Raw genomic sequence first — 17,527 nt, forward strand, 5'->3', positions numbered from 1 at the left:
CTATGTGTTATCCTAAACTAAATTACATCAACTCAAATCTTCGAAAAAACACCCAAAGCACCCTTCGTACTCTCCTTCGTCTCCTTAACAAGCCCACTAACGGCCCGGAACGCCTCATGCGAAGCGTCACCAAGAATCTCAAAAAGCACACTCTCACTACTCGTAACAACAGCTCCAGCATCCCTCAGTCTAGCAAGCGCAATCCCTCTCTCCTCGGGATTAATACTGCTAACGCCATCGACGAGGATGTAAACGCGGTGACCGCGCTCGAGGAGATCGAGCGTTGTCTGCGTCACGCAGATGTGCGTCTCGATCCCGACAATTATCACATCGAGCGGTGCTGAGCCTGGGGCTGGGAGCAGCTTCTCGATTTCCGGGGTTATCATTGAGAAGAGGGTTTTGTCTACGTCGGCTCGGATGTGCGGGCCGTTGAGGTGTTGTTGGAGTTCTGGCACGGTGTTGCCGAGTTTGGCGCGGCTTTGGGTTGTTACGAATACGGGGACTTGGAGGGCCGAAGCTGCGCGGAGCATTTTTTCTGTTGTTGAGACGCTAGTTGGTTGGTTAGCCTTTTTTTTGGGTTCAGCTGAGTTTGGGATATGATGCGATTCGTACAGTTTGGGGAACTCGTAGATTCCATTGCGGAATTTGTCTTGGATGTCGCAGATGCTGTGGTAGGAATGGGATGTTAGTTCTGGACTTGGAGTTGTCTCTGTTCTTTTGATATCGTTCTGCGTACAAGAGTGCGGGATTGCCTGTTTGATGTTAGTTACCTGCATTGCATCGAGAGTCGGGGTTTTTCTTACGGATTCGAGATGCGCGGGTGGGAGCAGCCATGATTGCGACGGTTAAGTAGTTTCTATGTGACGATTGAGGGATTCGGGTAGACGTAGGAGTCGAAGAAGTAAAGAGAAGAATTCGCGGGGGGGAATCGGAGTCGGAGATGCGGGGAAGCCGAGGGAAAGTCTGGTATACTTTGAAATTTGTGATTTTTTTATAACATTCAATCAATTATAGTCAGACTTTTGCTTTCGTATGTACACGTATTTACTGATCTCGGTATTCGGTATCTATAGCTTCACCTCATGCACCTTGGCCCGGCCGGCAAACCAGCTATCATCACCGTTTGCCGCAGCTGTACGGATGGCGTAAAGCTCGTCGACGAATGCCGGGACGAAGCTACCCGGTCCGCGAACATACTCTTTGGTCGCTGCATTCTCCGCTGCGATCTCGTACATGAGAATTCCAGACAGCACTGCGAGGAGTCTGTCGGAGCGGTGGGAAGCCAAGAAGCAGCCGGAGATTGTGCCGATGGCACAGCCGGTCTGTCAATTATGTTAGCTGTGTACTGGAAAAAAGGACTTGGAGAGGTTGCGTACTCCGGTCACTTGGCCCAGGTATGGGTGGCCGTTCTCGACGGCAATAACCCGCTCCCCATCGCTGAGGTAGTCTGTTGCTCCGGTCAATAGCACAATGTTTCCTATATGAAATTAGAAAAAGAAAATCACGCAGAGAGATGATCGGGATACTTACGCTCCCTGCGAGCCAGGTCCCGAGCCAAGGTGGCTTTTTGATTGCCGTCAAGGGTACTCGGTCCACTGTCGACACCACGCTGCTGAACAGCACCGCTACCCCAGACTTGGCGGATCTCGCCCTCGTTACCCTTGATCAGATCAAAGTAACCACCGGCCATAAGTTGGGTCACTGCGTTGCGGCGGATTTGTGTCGCAGCCGCACCGACAGGGTCGTAGATCACTGGGTTGCCCCGCTCATTGTATGCCTTGATAGCTTTTAAGTAGTTTGAAACACTATCGCTTGTCAAAGTTCCCATATTGATTAGAAGGGCGCCATCGAACTTGCACAGGTCCGTGGCTTCGTCGCCATACGGAGACATAATGGGAGATGCACCACTGTAGAACGGTCAGCATGGAACATGGCTTGGCTAGGTGCAATATGCTGACATGGACAGGGCAACATTGGCCACGAAGTTCGACACAACGAAATTGATCATGTTGTGCACGAGAGGATGCACCTCTACCATCTTACGGATGATTTGAGGCACCTCGTTCAACAAAACCTCGGCCTCATTAGCACGAGGGGGGTTGGAAGCCTGCGCAAACCGGGGAGGACTTTTGATGAGCTCGGCGAATTGCTCGGCAGATGCTTTGGGGTCATCGGCTCCCACGATGGCACTGACAATGGCCACTCCATCTAGTGCTTTATTTGGTGACTGAGACTGATAGAGCACTCTTTGCACGTTGGAGTGGTTGATACCGCCAATGGAAACAGTGCCTATGGCGGAATCTTTAATGGCATCTAGGATGACTTGAGTACCAGCCGTCCCGATGACTGACTTGGTATTGGTTTTGCTATGGATGTTTAGCGTCTATCGCTATAGCGGAATGCTGGACATGTATGGATGCGGACTTACGTAGGGGTGGCAAACATGGTACCAATTCCGATATAGTCGGCGCCATCTGCGGTGGCCTTTTTTGCCTCTGCGACTGAAGATGTACTGATACCGATAATGGCATTCTTAGGAAGGAGCCTCTTTGCCTCCTCGAAGTCTATATTGGACATTAGTGCACGTACTTTGTGTAGAATCGTAGCAACGAACTCATATCATCTTGACCAAGATGAACGCCCTCGGCACCAATGGCAAGAGCCACATCAACCCGGTCATTGATCAGAAGAGGAACATTGTATTTCTTGGTTACCTGGTGTAGTTTCCAGGCAGTTTCCACCAGAAGACCAGTATCATTGGTTTTGTCCCGGTATTGCACAACCGTCACGCCTGCAGCGGGTTAGCCGAATGATTGGCAAGGCTGGAGCATCACTCACCTCCTTGCAAAGCACTTTCTACCACTGTACACAAATCTCGCCCCTTGAGAATGGCCGGGGTCGAATCTGTGACCAAATAGAGCGATAGATCTACGGGCATGATGTCTTGGCTCCGGACAAAGGCAGAGTGGGGGATTTCGGAGTAATAGATCCAAAGTGTTTGTAACAAAGTGAATCAAACCGGAGGTAAACAGTGAATTCACAGGGTCAGCAGGCTATATTCGTACAACACAAAACACTGTACTTAAGTTGACCGAAGGAGATTGCCGTTTATCGCTGTGTGTCCGTGGTGGGGTCTTGGAAGGTTCGGCCTGTACTCGTCCGGATGTATATAACACTGAACAATTCACTTCTATGGGCTTCAATGTTGGATAAATATCTACTTTGGAACACAAAGAATCTTGAATTTGAAAGCCGATCTTCAACATCACCCTCCTGAAACATCTAGGAGCCCGTGCTGCTATATTCAACGGTCAATGGTCCTCTATACTCCGAGTTATTCCCGACACGTGCTCGCTGACATAACCATGATTTGTCAAATTCTGCTTTTCCTCTTCTTTTTCTTCCTTTTCCCCAATAACACACAAACACTAGGCATCGAGTTAGTTTCGAAGCCTTTTATCTATCCATCGCGTGGACTTATAGTTCTACGCTCTTCATTTTTCCATCACTGGTTAGTTCGGCCTCGCCACCATCAATTTCCATCGTCCGCCAGGCCTCCGACCTCTGACTCGGATTCCCCAAAGAACTTCAATCGTTCCCAGAAAGCTACACGTTGAGAAGTTTCCCGCGAACTTGTCTATGTATTCGTCCTCCGTCCAAAATTTCGAACATCACCTGCCGCTCAAGCTGCAAACGTTTCGCGCGCCGAAACCTTGCAGCATACACCTTCGATCCTGTGGCTGAATACCCCGGATCTTTCCTCGATTTGTTGTGACTTTTCCCCAAGAAATCACATCCTATACCCAAAAAAAAAAGCTTGACACGCATGTCTTGTCTCGTCAACAACATCATCATCCATAAATCTCCCAGCTTTCCTTTAGGCAAGCCAAGCGTTCCATTCTAGAACCAATAGCTCAATCAAACCGTCATCATGGCCACCGTCAACATTCGCCGGGATATCACCGATCCCTTCTATCGCTACAAGATGGAGAAGCTCCAGGCTAAGGTCGAGGGCAAGGGCAACGGTATCAAGACCGTTGTCGTCAACCTGAACTCGGTTGCTCAGTCCCTCAGTCGCCCCCCTGCCTATCTCATCAAGTACTTCGGCTTTGAACTTGGTGCCCAGGCCAACGCTAAGCCCTCTGACGATCGTTGGATCATCAACGGTTCTCACGACGCCCCCAAGCTCCAGGACTATCTTGACGGCTTCATCTCCAAGTTTGTGCTGTGCAAGAAGTGCAAGAACCCCGAGACCGACGTCTCCATCAAGGACGAGAAGATCACCCTGGACTGCAAGGCCTGTGGTCAGCGCTCCGATGTCGACCCTCGCCTCAAGCTGAGCACCTTCATTGTTCGCAACAACCCCAAGGGTGGCAAGAAGGAGAAGAAGAAGTCTCGCCGCGAGCGAAACAAGGAGAAGGCTGCCAATGGCGAGGATGCTAGCCCTGGCGACAGCAACAACTCCGAGAATGATGATGGAGATTTTGCCCTCGAGGCTCATAGCGATGATGAAGTGACCCGTCAAGCCCAGGCCATCGAGGCTGAGGCTGAGATCAAGGATGATGAGTGGGCCGTCGACGTTTCCGAGGAGGCCGTGAAGGCACGTGCCAAGGACCTCCCCTCCGACCTCAAGCGTGCTCTTGTCATTGAGGATGGTGACGACGAGGGAGCTGATGGACCCTCGTCCTACGAGCAGCTGGGCAGCTGGATCGTTGAGACTGCTGCTGAGAAGGGCGGTGTTACCAAGGTCACTGATGTTGAGATCTACATGAAGGCGAAGGAGTTTGGTATTGAGACCAAGCACAAGACTTGCGCCGTGCTGGCACAGAGCATCTTCGACGAGAAGATCGCCAAGCAGATCGAATCCCGCGCTGGTTTGCTCAAGAAGCTGATCACCTCCGATCGTCACGAGAAGGCTTTCCTCGGTGGTACCGAGCGCTTCGTTGGCCAGGATCACCCGGAACTTGTCGCCCAGATCCCTGCCATCCTGCTGGGCTACTACCAGAACGACCTTGTGTCTGAGGAAACCCTCAAGGCTTGGGGTGCCAAGACCAGCAAGAAGTACGTCGATATCTCGACCAGCAAGAAGATCCACAAGGCTGCTAAGCCCTTCATCGAGTGGCTCGAGAATGCCGAGAGCGACGAGGAGAGCGAGGAAGACAGCGAGTAGACGATAAACGTTGCGTAAGCTGTTATGTATCCTTCGTTATTTGCTATCTGCGTCCATTCTTAGATTGAACCCAGGCATTTTTGGACCTCCGTCGGATCTACCCATCTCGCATAGGCTGATCATTTCGCCCGTCATTTTAGTTTAGCTCACCATTCGCCACTCCTTTGCAATGAATATCAATATGGTATCAATAAGACGAGTTTTATCCCCATTAGTAGCTGCTGAAGTACATGTACAAGTGAAGTAGAGCAAAATACAATATAGTCATACCTTATGCCATTGCTATCAACAACGAAAAGGAACAACTAGAACACCACCTCGGCAAGTCTAACCTGCTCCCCCTCGCCATTGAAAGGGAGATTGATAGCACCACCATAGTTCCCAACATTCCCTGTGGTAGCCACATCCGCTCTCAAGCGATGCTGCATAAAGACAAACCATGTCAAATCCACATTCCAAGCCTCCATCGCCCGAATCGCATCCTCAACAGAACCCATACCTTCACCAGACGCAGTATCCTTCACAGACAATGCAGTCCTCGAAGAAATGAAGTAATACTCAGGTCCGACAAACAGCGCAATCCACCCACCAAGCATCTCGCAAATCCTATCACCCACCTCCAACGGTAACCGGACATGCGAGAGAACCGTAATAAAGAGGGAGATCAATGCACGCCACAGACGGTGGTGCAGCGTGAAGAATCTCGACCCCGGCGTCGATGGCGAAAGCGAAAGAGACGAAGAGAGGGCTAAACGTAGAGTGGACGCCGGGTCTCCTAACTCAGCGACGGCCGTAGCCTGAGATCTGGCACGGCGCTCGTTCACGGCCTCGGCGTCAGCGCGCACTTTCTCCCACACACGCCGGTACAGCCGGTCCCAGCGGGAGAACTCCGTTTCGACGCGCGTGGCCATGAAATCTCCTGCGCCTTTGCACATTGCTTCGATGACTTCACAGGCTGTTACCGTGACAAAGGTTTCCTCTTGGTGGTCTGGGGTTTCGGGGTTCCGGGTTGATTCTGTAGATGGGGTGATGAGGGATTTGGATGTCTCGTTTGCTTGTGACGAGGGGAAGATTATTCGGCTTGCTACTGTGGGCCAGAGTTCGTTTATTAGAGGGAGGAAGCTGGTTTCGTTTTGGGATAGAGCGGGTAGGACATCGATGAGGATCGAGAGGAGGGAGCGTCGGAGGTAGGGAGATGGTGAGCTTAGGTGGGATGGGATTGATTTGACGATGTGGAGGAGGAGGGCGTGGGTTTTGCTGAGCAGCTTCTCGGCGTCTTCTGGTTCTTTAGGGGGTGGGAGTGGTGGCTCGTCCGATTCGGCCTGGTTTAGAAGCTCTTCGATGGACGGCTCTGGAGGCGGTTTGTCGTATGTTTCTGACCATGGCTTTTTGGGATGGGGGATTTTGCCATCAGCATCTACTAGTTCATCCTCAGCATGTCGTTTGGCTTTGCGGTTGACAATGTTGGCGGCGATGGCGGAGATTGAGAGGTTTTGGTATTGAGACTTGCGGGTATCGTGGGCACCATTTTCTTTGCCCTCGTCGATGGTGAGCAAAGACGGTTTCTTCGCCCCTTCCTCGACGACGGCAGCTAGAGTTTTGAACATCATCTCAACGAGCTTGGGATAACCGTGGTATAGATCCAGGATACCAAATATAGAATCAACTAGATCATCCAGATAAGGTATCAACCGGGCACCACAAAGCTTGACCATCATGAACAAGACCTGTGGCGGATATGGAGATACATCGAAAGTATTAAGTTTCAAGGCCACCGAGTTCACCAAATAGTCCACATTTTCAATGATCATAGTACTCGTGTCTGGGTAGTTGCAGGCATTGGTCAAAATATTCAGGCATGTCATGGCGTGGCGTTGAAGATTAGAATTATGTGATGCCAACAGCTGTAAAGTTGGGTAGAGCGCGTCTATGAGTTCAGGTCGGAAAGCCTCGCCAAGTTGTTCGGCTTGGAGAGCCACAGATTCCAGAGCGAGTGCTGATGTACGCCAGTCACCCGTTCCATCAACTGGCAGTTCGTTCAATATATTTAATGAGATATAATATAACTCTTCAATCATTTCACCACGGCCAGTTGACGAGACAGACCCTTCAACATTATCAAGAGAGATGAAATCGTCAAAGTCGGCTGTTGCGGTGGTGCTGTCCCGCAAAAAAGTCATCGCCAACCAGAAAGGTGCAATAGCAGAATCACTTGATGTCGTGTGCATATGGTTGACAATTGATCGAGTGATTTCATTCCCAGACTCTGACAGGTTCAATCTAGTAATCATTGACCGTAGATCTTTGAGAGTTTGCTGCTGGCTTTGGTGTTCCAAAATGATGGGTGGAAACACCTTAGATCTAGGATCAGTGCTGAGCACCTCCCAGTTGAAGTCAGGATCCATTGAGGTCAACGGCTGGAGAGCATTGGTGTTTTGCTTGACAACGGCACCAACGCTATCACATAGGCCGGATGCCAAACTGCTGGTAAGCAAATCTGATCCAGATTGAACTTGGGACAGGACTTGAAAGACAGTGGAGATCTGACGAAGCCCCCACTGCTTAGCAGTTTCATCGTTGCCTTGCATGATTCGAGGGAAAGAAGTGAGCCAGGTATGCAACGATTCTTTCAAGGAATCCAACACCGTATGGTAAGTTGTGGCAAGATGAGTTAGATTCTTGTAGGCTTCATTCACCCCTTCGTCCTCTTTATCTGCCAGAACAACAACTGTTTCAACCATTATAGGGATCGACTCTGAAAGTGTAGTCTGGCACTCTTCGATTACCATCAGGGAGAGGTCTAGGACGGCGGACTGGACCTCTGATCGCTGATGGCGGCGAACCTGGATAACATTGGCAAGCGCAAGCTTGATCTGTGTTGTGGTGGCCTTCAACCAGGATTCATCCAAAGCTATCTTATCGCTTCCCAGCTCGGGCGGGGAGACCTCCGAGGCGACACGGTCATTGAGAACAGCTCTTAGGAGCTGCGTGAGAATCTGCAAGGAAGTCTGGAGGAGCTTGTATGACCTGCGAGTCTGTGTTGACGGCCTTAGAACCTTGGCCAGTGCCGACACAGTTCGCGGCATGATGCTGGCAAGCACCACACGGTCCGTGACACGAGCATAAAGTACTTGCAAAGCCTTGGCGGCTGCCAGACAGAGGTCATCTGATCTATCATCAACAATCCCCTCAAGCAGAATATATACTGTTTGATCAACAACCGTCGCCGTGCCGATCTCGTGATAGATTGTTCGTTCTGCCACAGCTCCTTCCAAGACCGTAAAGATAGCACTGAGGCAGTCAAATCCAGCAATACACAGTTCTTCTGAGACCTTAGGCTTCGGTAGCTGCTTCTCTTCCGCTTTGTTTGGGGAGCCCCCCACGATCAATGTCAACAAGATTATGAGTTGCTTGCCCATTGCAGGAGACAGCCGTTGCCGCCATCCATTGGCGACCAGGATCCGCAAGCATTGAACGGCGGACTCCAGGCATTGTGCGGGCAGTCTTTGGGTCTCATTGAAGATATGTGACAACGGAAAGAATGCATATTCAGCTAGCTTCTCGTCAAGAGTATTGTTCGCCGCAAGTTCCTTTAAACAGTTGTGCACCGGCTCAAGGACTCGGGATACATCGGCGGCGGAAGCTTGGTTTCCTCGGAAACGAAGGCCTACAGCGCTGAGTTCGACGCATGGCACTCGAAGCTATTTAGATATCAGCTTTCTTCCTCCTAAGAGCCAAATGAATCATATCATACCTGCTTGAAAGATTCCTGCCGGAGGTTGTCCATTGCAGCTGAACAACGCCGGGCAGCGTCAGACTTTCAAAATGATAGGCTGGGTTTGGAGTGGGTAGTAGTACTAGATTAGTGAAACATCAAGAGCTCCATTGTAAACATCGACTAGCAGCGGACCCATCCCGATCGAATATAGCGGGACTGCATCCCAAAACCGCACCGCTCTGTCATCATCTGCCGGCACAATCAAGCGGTGAACATAATCTATCCCAAACGGGCAAGATAACACTGCACGTGATACATTAGCGCGTCTCAACGCGTGGGAATCCCGACAGCTGCCTGCGACAGAGAGTGACAACGAGTGTTGCCTTGGCTATTTCAGCTGCAGCTTAAGCCTGCTTGAACTATATATTGGGCCATATTCCGTGCCCATTTGACTCCGAGAGAATTGCCTATGCGGCTTTTGCGGATTCCAGAGTTTGCGCTTTTATCGCTCTCGCGCTCGAGACCTAGCTTCTGCATACGATCTGCAGCACAACATAATTTCTTGACCACACCAATCTCTAAGCTATCGACAATCTTTCTACCTGCCAGCATTTCTACCCAGCAAAAATCTAATTTCAACAAAACAACGTTCTCACACTCGCGAATCATGGCCGATGATAAGAGTAGGAAACAGGCTACCCTGGGGTATGTACGGGATGGACAGCAGACGATTGGGTGCGTCGACAATATTCGATGGCGCATGCGCCCTTTCACTTTAGTCTTCCTCAGCTCTTGTTTTGGTTCACTTCGCTAATTCAATCTATTCGTAGGAGATTTTTCGGCTCGGGCGTGAACCAACCACCGAAGAAGCAAACCACATTAGCTTTCGGCGGCAGAAGACAAGCAGCAAGCAGTGACGTTGCTGACGCGGAGGCCAAGGATACTACTGACGGAGCTAAGGTGGAGGACGCCACCGACTCAGCACCAACTGCTACCCTCAATGGAACAGAGCCAACGAACGGTGTGAAGCGGGAAAAGAGCGCCGAGGCGGAAGAAAGCGATGGTTCCGATATTCAGCCTGTCTCTAAAAGGCGACGAAAGGCCTCTGCGATGACCTCTCCAGCTGCCAAGAAGCAATCGGAATCCCCGAAGAAACCCGAGCCTACAAAGCCAAAGGTTGAATCGCCATCACCAAAATCAGTCATGAAAAAACCTGCCGATGTTACTCCCGAAGAGAAGTCACCGTCAGCAGAAGAAGAGGAGGACCCATTGGAAAGCGAAGATGAAGATGACCTCAAGCCAGAGCTCACGAAGAAATCAATCCAAAACTTCCAAGCCAAATTGAAAGGCAGTGGCAAAGATCCATACCCAGACTGGAAAGCAGGCGCTCCTGTTCCTTATGCTGCGTTATGCACTACATTTTCTTTGGTAGAAATGACCAGAAAGCGCTTGGAAATCACGGACCACTGTTCTCTTTTCCTCCGCCAGGTTCTTCGCCTGACCCCTGCCGATTTCCTACCCACTGTTCAGCTGATGATCAATAAACTGGCTGCCGACTATGCCGGAATTGAACTGGGCATTGGAGAGTCACTGATCATGAAAGCTATCGGTGAATGTACCGGCCGCAGCCTTGCCGTCATCAAAGCCGATCAACGGGAAATCGGAGACCTGGGACTGGTCGCTGCCAAAAGTCGGTCAAACCAGCCTACGATGTTCAAGCCCAAGCCTTTGACTGTTCGGGGTGTACATGAAGGCCTGCTTGGAATTGCCAAAGTTCAGGGCCATGGATCTCAGGACAAAAAAATTTCTGGCATCAAGAAACTGTTGGCTGCAGCTGATGCCGACCTTGTTGGCAAAGGAGTGGATATCACCGAGAACAAGGGCGGTCCCAGCGAAGCCAAATTTATCGTTCGGTTTTTGGAAGGTAAACTGAGACTAGGACTCGCAGAGAAGACAGTTCTTGTCGCTGTTTCTCGGGCAGTCCAGACTCACGAGGCTGAGTCAACCGGCAATAAGATCCCGTCTGCAGAGCAAATGGCGGAAGGTGAAAACATCTTCAAGGCTGTTTACAGTGAGCTTCCTGCCTACGAAGTAATCATTCCTGCTGTTCTTGAGCATGGTCTCCTCAAGCTGCCTGAAGTGTGCAAGCTTTCTCCCGGAATTCCTATCAAACCCATGCTTGCCAAACCAACTAAATCTATAACCGAGGTTCTTGACCGGTTCGAAGGGAAGGAGTTTACTTGCGAATATAAATACGATGGAGAAAGAGCACAGATCCATTTTGTGTCTCCGGATTCTATCCACCAGTATCCTGGAGCCTTGGTCACATTACAGAAGGACAGCAAGGGACTCTCCTCAATCTTCTCCCGCAACTCGGAGGACCTATCGAAGAAGTATCCCGATGTTCTAGGCAAGCTTGACACGTGGGTTAAATCTGACGTTAAGAGCTTTGTTCTTGATTGCGAGACTGTCGCATGGGATACAGAGGCCAAAAAGGTTCTTCCATTCCAGCAACTGATGACTCGCAAGCGCAAAGATGTCAAAGCGGAAGATGTCAAAGTTAAGGTCTGCGTGTACGCCTTTGATCTTCTTTTCTTTAATGGAGAGGTAAGACCATTTCCCTCTTTAATGTCTACATAAGAGCGATTCGCTGGGTCCTTTTCCTTCCTCTTTTCTCCTTTCTCCCGATTCCGTGTTCTTTTCCAATTATGGCGAGGATGATGAGAAGAAAAGAGGCACAGCGATTGGCTTTGAGTCATACCTAGTTTTTCATGCTAACTTTCTAACAGCCTTGTGTGAAGAAGTCTCTACGGGAACGACGAGAGCTTATGCACCAATGCTTCCAACCGGTTGAGGGGGAGTTCCAGTTTGCCCAATATGGCAACTCGAATGTCCTCGATGAGATCCAAGAATTGCTCGAGGCCAGTGTTAAGGCTTCTTGTGAGGGCCTTATGGTGAAGATGCTGGACACAGCAGAGAGTGGCTACGAGCCAAGTAAGCGGAGTCGCAACTGGCTAAAGGTATGGTGCCTCTTGTTTGTTGGTTCCTGCAACCGTTACTAACTTTTTACACAGGTCAAAAAAGATTACCTCGCCGGCGTTGGTGACTCCCTTGATCTTGTCGTGCTTGGGGCCTACTACGGTCGTGGAAAACGTACTTCAGTTTATGGTGCCTTCCTTCTCGCTGCCTATAACCCCGGCAGCGACACATATGAGACCATATGTAATATCGGCACTGGCTTCTCCGAGGTGCTACTTGAAGAGCTACACCAGACACTAGTTCCTCTAGTAATTGACCGCCCAAAGCCATTTTACACTCACTCGGCCGTCCCCAAGGACCAACCGGATGTCTGGTTTGAGCCAAGACTTGTGTGGGAAGTGAAAACAGCCGACTTGACCCTCAGTCCACGCTACCAAGCCGCTGCTGATGAGTTCCAAGGAAAGGGCGTGTCTCTACGTTTCCCACGGTATATAAAATCCCGCGACGATAAGAAACCAGACGAGGCTACCACCACCCGTGCTGTGGCGGAGATGTATCGGAAACAAGAAGCAGTCACCAAGGATACTAAGGGAGGTGTGGATGATGACTTTGAGTATTGAAGCGATTTGTCAGGCGAAATATAGCGAGTGTAATTGAATTCATTGGATATGAATATCCCCGCATCTTCCAGTCGTATTCATCTTCTAAATTGCACCGCTACTCAGATGGGGTACATCAGCAGGGCTTACCAAGGTGCCACTATAGCCTTCCTGTGCCTCTATATGATACCAGGGATTATGACCCGTAGGCACCAATTGATTGGTTTACTTTTGATCTAACCATCTCTTTTAGGACAATGCCCCTGTTGATCGGTATCTAATATCATGACCTTATTCCATAATCCCGGCTATCAACGGATTGTTAGCGGACTCCGGACCCTCGGGATGCTTGGCACTGCAACTAAGCAGCCGGACCCTGCTTGGCCCTAGCTCGGCCCCGCGTCCCGCCTTTCTTTGTTGGTATCACGTCTTGCTAGTGTCTTGGAAACAGCTGACAGCAGGAAATAACACCATCCGTATCTTTCTTGGCACCGCGGAATGTAACGTGCCCCCCTTCGACGGCAAATTGCCCTCTCCGCCATGGCTACTAGCTGGCTGGGCGTGCGGAGTCGCAACATTTATATTTCAGTGTCGGCTCGGCATACATCCCGTCTAGTACTCTGCACGTTTCTCTTGAGCTGTGTAGCTACATACTTGATTTTCGATATGCGTGTGTTTCAATTGACGACGGCCCTTGGGTCGATCGTCGTTTCTGCGGTAGCTCTTACTCCCGAGTCAGTGCCGATCTTCCAAGCCGATTGTTTCATTGTGCTTCTTGGCCGGTTGCTGATTTTTTTTGTAGACAACTTATTTCGGCTCCCAGACGGAGTGACGCTGTTCCTAATCCATCTGGAGTGAGTTGCGCTATTGTATATTGATGCCGATCAATTATTAACCTCACATAGGAAGTCGCGTTCTTTTCCACCTCTGAATACTCCTTTGAGACTCATAAAACATCATCATGGTGGAGTCTGCTGGACTTGGAGACTGGAAAAGTGACTAAACTCACCGATGACAGCAATGTCTCCGAATTGGCTTGGCTGGGGTCTACTGACTCGAGTCTGTTGTATATCAACGGCACCAATTCCGAAATCCCTGGAGGTACCGAGATCTGGGTGTCAGATACCTCTGATTTTGCCGGCTCGTAAGTTTACATGCATATTTGGATGAAACGGTTCTAACCTCTGTGCAGTGCCTACAAGGCAGCTTCACTGCCGGCGCCACTTTCTGGCCTCAAGACGGCCATCACCAAGTCTGGTGACATTAACTTCTTGTTGTATGGAGAGTCCTACCCCAATGGAACGGCATACAATGCAGAGCTCGCCGCCACTCCCCTGAGCTCGGCACGTATCTACGATAGTATTTACGTCCGCCACTGGGATACCTGGCTCACGACGAGATTCAATGCTATCTTCTCGGGAACTCTGAAGAAGAAGAGAGCCGGGCATGGAGCGACATCCCGCTACACTTCTAGTGGATCTCTCAAGAATCTTGTCGCAGGAGTCAAGAACCTTGAGTCGCCCTACCCGCCATTCGGCGATTCATCTGAGTATGACCTCTCCTCCAACGGAAAATTGGTTGCATTCAGGAGCAAGGCGCCTGAATTGCCACGTGCAAACAACACTGCTTCATATATCTACCTTGTTCCCCATGATGGATCCAAGAATGCCGTGGCTATCAATGGCCCAGACAGTCCTGGCACACCGAAAGACATCAAGGGTGATTCGAGCAGTCCTATCTTTTCCCCAGATGGCCGTAGCCTTGCATACCTCCAAATGCAAGATATCTCTTACGAGTCAGATCGTCGTGTTGTCTACATTCACACCATTGACTCCAAGGATACTATCCGTACCTTGGCGAAGAACTGGGACCGGTCACCCAGTGCTATCAAATGGACTGCTGACGGGAAGAATCTTGTTCTGAACACCGAGGATTCTGCACGTTCTCGACTTTTCTTGCTCCCTGCCAACGCTGGTAATGATTTCCAGCCTAAGAACTTCACCGATGCTGGGTCAGTGGCTGCTTACTACAGCCTGCCTAGCGGAGACTACCTGGTTTCTAGCTCTGCTATCCACACTAGTCGCACTGTTTACACCGCTAAGCCTGGCAAGGGTGTCACTGGCGTTATCTTCTCTGCGAACGATGTTGACCCCGCCCTGAAGAGCCTTGGTCCATCGCAGGTTGATGAGTTCTACTATAAGGGCAACTGGACAGATGTAAGTCCACTGTTTTCTCGTGGGACTGAAGAGACATTAATGTTAATAGATTCATTCCTGGATTGTTTACCCCTCGAACTTTGACAAGTCGAAGTCGTACCCGCTCATGTTCTTGATTCACGGTGGTCCTCAAGGTTCCTGGGCTGACTCTTGGAGCAGTCGTTGGAACCCCAAGGTCTTTGCCGATCAAGGATATGTGGTTGTCACACCCAACCCGACTGGTAGCACTGGATTTGGTGATAAACTCACGGATGAGATCGCGAACAATTGGGGTATGTCATTCCCACCACTCATTCTCATTCTTACCTTCTAACGATCAACAGGAAGCTATCCTTACGATGACTTGGTCAAATGCTTTGAGCATGTCCGGGATAACTTCGACTTTGTTGATACCGATCGCAGTGTGGCAGCTGGCGCCAGCTACGGTGGCTTCATGATCAACTGGATCCAGGGTAACCCTCTGGGCCGTGAGTTCAAGGCACTGGCCAGCCATGATGGCACATTTGTGGCCGATGCGAAGGTCTCGACTGAGGAACTGTGGTTCATGGAGCATGAGGTATGTATCTTCTTTGTGGCATATGCTCGATTCGTATACTAACTCTTCCAAAGTTCAACGGCACGTTCTGGGACAACCGAGACAACTATCGTCGGTGGGATCCATCCGCTCCAGAGCACATTAAACAGTTCTCTACCCCACAGCTCCTCATCCACAGTGATTTGGATTATCGCCTTCCCATCTCTGAGGGTCTGGCGCTTTTTAATGTCCTGCAAGAACGAGGTGTTCCAAGCCGGCTGCTCAATTTCCCTGACGAAAACCACTGGTAAGTACAATTGCTGCTTTTCAATGGGAATGCATCATCCAAGATTCAAGAGAGCTGACTCAATATCATTGAAATAGGGTCCTCAACAAGGAAAACAGTCTCGTCTGGCACCAACAGGTCTTGGGATGGCTCAATAAGTACGCTGGCATCGACACCCCTGGCTCTGTCAGTTTGGATGACACTACAGTTCCTGTTGTGGATTACAATCCTTAATTCTAGGGCTTGCTTTTTCTAAATGGGGGTCTGTATGTCATGTCTCAGACATTTTGTTTCAAGATGTTTGTTTCATGGTAAATATTTCACAGTTTCTACGCTGTTTCCAACTTCTATACATGAACAATGTATCATCGCAATGTATTATCGCGATGTAAAGACCTTTTCTTATGTGATTTGTGTAATATGGTTGCTGTCTCATGGAATCTGGCGGGCTACGCATGTAAAAAGTTTCCAGTTGCCTACAAACGTTTCCCAGCAAACGCACCTCCTTCCCACATTCTCTCCCTTTAAATTTCGTCTTCTCTACCATCTCTCAGTTTTATCAACTTCCTCATTTAACATCATGCCCACTAAACTTTCCTCTTGTAGGGGTGCTAAGAAAGGTATGTCCCACACTTTGTCCCCTCACCCATCATGCTCGCCCATCAGAAAGAAGAAAAGAGGTATACAATCAGCCATTCAAGAGCGAGTTAACAGCAGCTCCCCAGGAACCCCCAAGATGGAGCCCTCTACCCCAAGTGAGTATTGCAATCAACAGAGCTTCAACGAGCTTTGCTCCATAATGCTACACAATATACAGCTTCTGACCACTATGCTTCTGGTGCAGAGATCAAATCTGAGATGTCTTCCCCCACTCCCGCTCCTGTCGCCAATGATGAGAACGAGAGTGAGTACAGTTTTGACTTGACTCCTGTCCCAGACCCAGCCCTATTCCCATGTACCGAGGATGATCTTACCTTATGCCACGCAACCACTGGAGATCCCACTGGCTACCCTATCTTTGTTTCCCGAAATGGACGCTGGGACTGGTATTATCTTGCCTCTAACAACAAGACTATAGAGTCTTCCGCAACCTCTGCCAATGATACGGCCAACGAAAATGCCAAGAACATAAAGAGTGAGTTGGCCAATGATCTCAGTCTTTCCCCGAACCAATTTCCTTACACTGAGGACGACATCACCCTGTCTCCCTGTCCTAATCCCGGTACCAATCCAGCCGACAACCCCACCTTCTCTTCTCAAAATGGACGTTGGGAATGGATGTTTCTCCCCTCTAACATGGACACAGAGTCCTCCCCTCCCAAGGTCAAGATGGAGGACATCCCGGAAACCAATACACGGATGCAGCGACCGAGCAACCCCGTCTCCGCCGCATTCTCCACCGCCAACCTGGACCGCTTCGGCTTCCCCTACGACGTCCCCGGCAGCGATGATGATATCTCCACGCTGCCCTCGCTGGAGGAAAACATAGCCGAGCAAGCTAGAACCGCGAAGCACGTGAGATTCTTCATGAACACTTCCCACGACAAGCACTTCATCCCCATCGAAGTCGCCCCTCTCACTAGCAATGAGAACTGGCAATCCTGGTTGGCCGCCATGCGTCTGCTTTTCCGTCAGCACTCGGTGTGGCCTGTTGTGACTGCCGAGCTTCAGCCACTGAATCCTGGCCACAACCTGTACCTGTGGTACCAACGCATGTGCGACTGTGCAATCGGCCTTATCTACACCAATGTCTCTGAGGAGGTCCGGAGGTCCCCTTGTTTCATGACCACCGCGCGTGAAGATGATCCTGATGTTTTGATGTCTCATCTGTACGCTCACTATTCCTCGCCTGATTCGGATCACGTTCATGAGGAGGATGAGCTTGACTAGATGGATTGTGCTTGGGGTTTGACAAGGATCTGCGTCTTGTGGGGAGTGTACATTGCAACATGTACATGTCCCAGGTTTCCTCTCACCCGGACCGGACCTTTTGATATCCGATCTTTGATGCTCTTTAATTTCCATGTAGTATGCAGCTACTAGTT

At 50.0% G+C, this 17,527-nt stretch overlaps 7 protein-coding genes across 7 annotated transcripts; 4 read left to right on the plus strand and 3 right to left on the minus strand.

Annotated features, from left to right (window-relative positions):
- Window positions 1-32: 32 nt before the first annotated feature.
- N7447_006944 (uncharacterized protein) lies at window positions 33-834 on the minus strand (the record flags this gene model as incomplete). The annotated part of the gene is made up of 4 exons (XM_057231206.1): window positions 33-549; window positions 613-666; window positions 737-752; window positions 804-834. 4 exons carry the CDS (start codon window positions 832-834, stop codon window positions 33-35), a joined length of 618 nt encoding a protein of 205 aa, XP_057086296.1.
- Window positions 835-1,067: 233 nt separating this feature from the next.
- On the minus strand, window positions 1,068-2,938 carry N7447_006945 (bifunctional hydroxyethylthiazole kinase/thiamine-phosphate diphosphorylase; the record flags this gene model as incomplete). The annotated part of the gene is made up of 7 exons (XM_057231207.1): window positions 1,068-1,322; window positions 1,377-1,477; window positions 1,531-1,907; window positions 1,959-2,366; window positions 2,429-2,564; window positions 2,615-2,791; window positions 2,839-2,938. The coding sequence occupies 7 exons, from the start codon at window positions 2,936-2,938 to the stop codon at window positions 1,068-1,070; spliced, it is 1,554 nt and encodes a 517-aa protein (XP_057086297.1).
- A 993-nt stretch (window positions 2,939-3,931) lies between these two features.
- On the plus strand, window positions 3,932-5,170 carry N7447_006946 (translation initiation factor eIF5; the record flags this gene model as incomplete). The annotated part of the gene is made up of 1 exon (XM_057231208.1): window positions 3,932-5,170. One exon carries the CDS (start codon window positions 3,932-3,934, stop codon window positions 5,168-5,170), a length of 1,239 nt encoding a protein of 412 aa, XP_057086298.1.
- Window positions 5,171-5,475: 305 nt separating this feature from the next.
- N7447_006947 (uncharacterized protein) lies at window positions 5,476-8,957 on the minus strand (the record flags this gene model as incomplete). The annotated part of the gene is made up of 2 exons (XM_057231209.1): window positions 5,476-8,871; window positions 8,925-8,957. The coding sequence occupies 2 exons, from the start codon at window positions 8,955-8,957 to the stop codon at window positions 5,476-5,478; spliced, it is 3,429 nt and encodes a 1,142-aa protein (XP_057086299.1).
- Window positions 8,958-9,555: 598 nt separating this feature from the next.
- On the plus strand, window positions 9,556-12,487 carry N7447_006948 (DNA ligase (ATP) CDC9; the record flags this gene model as incomplete). The annotated part of the gene is made up of 4 exons (XM_057231210.1): window positions 9,556-9,593; window positions 9,719-11,495; window positions 11,678-11,908; window positions 11,963-12,487. 4 exons carry the CDS (start codon window positions 9,556-9,558, stop codon window positions 12,485-12,487), a joined length of 2,571 nt encoding a protein of 856 aa, XP_057086300.1.
- Window positions 12,488-13,132: 645 nt separating this feature from the next.
- Window positions 13,133-15,716, plus strand: dppV (dipeptidyl peptidase DppV; the record flags this gene model as incomplete). The annotated part of the gene is made up of 8 exons (XM_057231211.1): window positions 13,133-13,200; window positions 13,269-13,320; window positions 13,372-13,610; window positions 13,659-14,682; window positions 14,732-14,954; window positions 15,006-15,238; window positions 15,292-15,503; window positions 15,581-15,716. 8 exons carry the CDS (start codon window positions 13,133-13,135, stop codon window positions 15,714-15,716), a joined length of 2,187 nt encoding a protein of 728 aa, XP_057086301.1.
- A 502-nt stretch (window positions 15,717-16,218) lies between these two features.
- On the plus strand, window positions 16,219-17,372 carry N7447_006950 (uncharacterized protein; the record flags this gene model as incomplete). The annotated part of the gene is made up of 2 exons (XM_057231212.1): window positions 16,219-16,237; window positions 16,300-17,372. 2 exons carry the CDS (start codon window positions 16,219-16,221, stop codon window positions 17,370-17,372), a joined length of 1,092 nt encoding a protein of 363 aa, XP_057086302.1.
- Between the last annotated feature and the right edge of the window lie 155 nt (window positions 17,373-17,527).

The sequence above is a fragment of the Penicillium robsamsonii genome (genome assembly GCF_028829455.1).
Source record: "Penicillium robsamsonii strain IBT 29466 chromosome Unknown utg000003l_segment0_segment0, whole genome shotgun sequence".
NCBI classification, from domain to species: domain Eukaryota; kingdom Fungi; phylum Ascomycota; class Eurotiomycetes; order Eurotiales; family Aspergillaceae; genus Penicillium; species Penicillium robsamsonii.